The 2,562-nt window shown below is 40.9% G+C and overlaps 1 protein-coding gene across 1 annotated transcript; it reads left to right on the plus strand.

Annotated features, from left to right (window-relative positions):
* The first annotated feature begins 1,689 nt into the window (after window positions 1–1,689).
* Window positions 1,690–2,085, plus strand: LOC103296346 (40S ribosomal protein S24-like). Its single transcript, XM_054715614.1, has one exon. The coding sequence runs from the start codon at window positions 1,690–1,692 to the stop codon at window positions 2,083–2,085; it is 396 nt and encodes a 131-aa protein (XP_054571589.1).
* The last annotated feature ends 477 nt before the right edge of the window (window positions 2,086–2,562 follow it).

Raw genomic sequence — 2,562 nt, forward strand, 5'->3', positions numbered from 1 at the left:
TACTACTTATTTTTAGAATAGGGTACTATAATTTTGTGAGTTGTACATGAAGACCCAAGGATGATATAGACCCTGAAACCTACATAATTTTAATAACCAATGAATTCCATTTAAAAAAGAATGATAGAGAAACATGATTCCAATAAAGTTCTTTTATTAGCACAGATTTTTAAAAGACCATGCTATTCTTGGAAATGTTAAATGTGTTTTAATCAACACAATTTTATTAAGTACTTATATTCCCAGGCCCTAAGTGTATCAAAATAAATGAGATCTAGGCCTTACCTGTGAGACACACAAGTGTCTAATAAGAAAAAATAAAGTATTTTTTAAGTAATAGTATTACAATCAATATATAAAACTATAACAAAGGAGGAGTTATGATCTTTAGGGGAAAAGAAAATGGGAAAATTCTCAAAGAAGAGATGACAGCTGTGCAGGACTCTGAAGAGCAGACAGGAATGGGGGATGTTTCATGTAGAAGAAAGCCTGGGCAAAGGCAAGAAGCATGGGGAGGCTTAGTGTAGGTTGGTATCCCGAGAAAACTCATAATAATGGAAGATGGGACTAGAGAGACTAGATGGCTAAGGACATTTATTATGGAGGTTATGGAAACCCACTGAAAGTTCTTTTTCAAGGACAGTAACATGATTACATTAGCATTTTATAAAATCATGCTGACTAAAGTGTAGAAAATGAATAGGAGAGGACGAGACCAGCCAATAGACTGTCACAGAAATTCAGGAGGGAGACAGGAGGGCTGAACTAAGAAAAAGCAGTGAGTCTAGACAGAAAACAGACAGCTGAAGGCTGTTTAAAGGGGACAAACCCCCAAATTTAAATATGATGGGTGATGGAGTTGTGGGTGCCGAGAACGACCCTAAGTTAGCTATGAGGTGACCTATTGCTAACATAGCATTCAGGTAATTATTAGTTAAGGGGAAAATGTTTGTGATTTTTAGCTTGTGCACTGCAACCTAGTTTAGGATTGGACAGATCCTAATTATCTTATCGTTTTATGATACATAGCAGGGAAAGAGGTATGTCCCCTGATAAGACTGGTTCTGGTCATTGAATAGGTTTTCTTTGGCAGATAGGTCAATGAAAAAGGAAGTGTGGCATGTGTTCACCATCCCAGTGATTTTGAAATGCCTCCGAGTGGTTAACATCTCTAGTAGGCCTCAGCACAGTAAGCTCTCTCTATCGGGAGCACTCCTGGGTCTTCCCAGTCCTCCCCCTCCCATCCCTGTTCTCACCACCACCACCACCCCCCCCACTACATTACTTTTATTTACCCTTCTCTCTCCTAAGCTCCAAGGGCCCCTTCTTTTGCCTCTGTAACTTGTTTCCTGAGCCCAGTATTTCGACAGCTCACTTTTCTACCTCTGTGATTTTCCAAATAAACTTTCTCTTATAGTTTGAAAATAATAATCCTCAGCACAGCGCCAAGACTCAGGGGGTAAGAGGAATACTAAAGGGGTTAGAGACATAATCAAGGAGAGTTCAAAGAAAACGAAATTCAGCTGTCTCAGAGATTTGTCGATGCGGGGTGTCATTAGAAAGCGTAAGCGACCTGCTAAATTCTTTGGTATTGGGAAGATACTTCTGAAATGTAGAGATCACAATTAAATCATTCAAAGACTGTGCCTGCTCTTTTCCTCCCTGGCTGCTTGAAGATCAACTCTCATCATGAATGACACGGTAACTATCTGGACCAGGAAGTTCATGACCAACAGACTACTTCAGCGGAAGCAAATGGTCATTGACGTCCTTCCCCCTGGGAAGGCAACAGCACCCAAGACAGAAGTTTGGGGAAAACTAGCCAAAATGTATAAGACCACACCAGATGTCATCTTTGTGTTTGGATTCAGAACCCACTTTGGTAGTGGCCAGACCACTGGCTTCGGCATGATTTGTGATTCCTTGGATCACACAAAGAAAAATGAACCCAAGCATAGACTTGCAAGACATGGCTTATCTGAGAAGAAGAAGACCTCCAGAAAACAGAGAAAGGAACGCAAGAACAGAATGAAGAAAGTCAGGGGGACTGCAAAGGCCAGTGTTGGTGCTGGCAGAAAGGAGTAAAGATTCTTCGGTGAGCCCTAGCCGGTTTGGCTCAGTGGATAGAGCATCGACCTGCGGACTCAAGGGTCTCAGGTTCGATTCCGGTCAAGGGCATGTACCTTGGTTGCAGGCACATCCCCAGTAGGGGCTGTGCAGGAGGCAGCTGATTGATGTTTCTCTCTCATCGATGTTTCTAACTCTCTCTCCCTCTCCCTTTCCCTTCCTCTCTAAAAAAATCAATAAAATATATTTTAAAAAAAAAAAGAAAAAAAAGATTCTTCAGTGACTATCTGTGGTGATTGTGCAGATTTTTCATGAGAGGATTAATAAACTAAGAACTTTTAGAAAAGACTACGTGCCTCTGTGTATATGCTTAAATATATACACAGTAAATTGGAGAGAGAGCTTGTTGAGTATGTGACTTGGAGACCTGGGTTTCCTGAGTTGTGGTCCACTAGTGATCTAACTCAATAAATCAGCAAGAACCATGTGTTGTGT

The sequence above is a fragment of the Eptesicus fuscus genome, chromosome 5 (assembly GCF_027574615.1).
Source record: "Eptesicus fuscus isolate TK198812 chromosome 5, DD_ASM_mEF_20220401, whole genome shotgun sequence".
Lineage (NCBI taxonomy): Eukaryota > Metazoa > Chordata > Mammalia > Chiroptera > Vespertilionidae > Eptesicus > Eptesicus fuscus.

What these genes read in the sequence shown, in the direction of transcription:
- LOC103296346 (XM_054715614.1), top strand. Translation starts at nt 1,690, where the DNA reads ATGAATGACACGGTAACTATCTGGACCAGGAAGTTCATGACCAACAGA.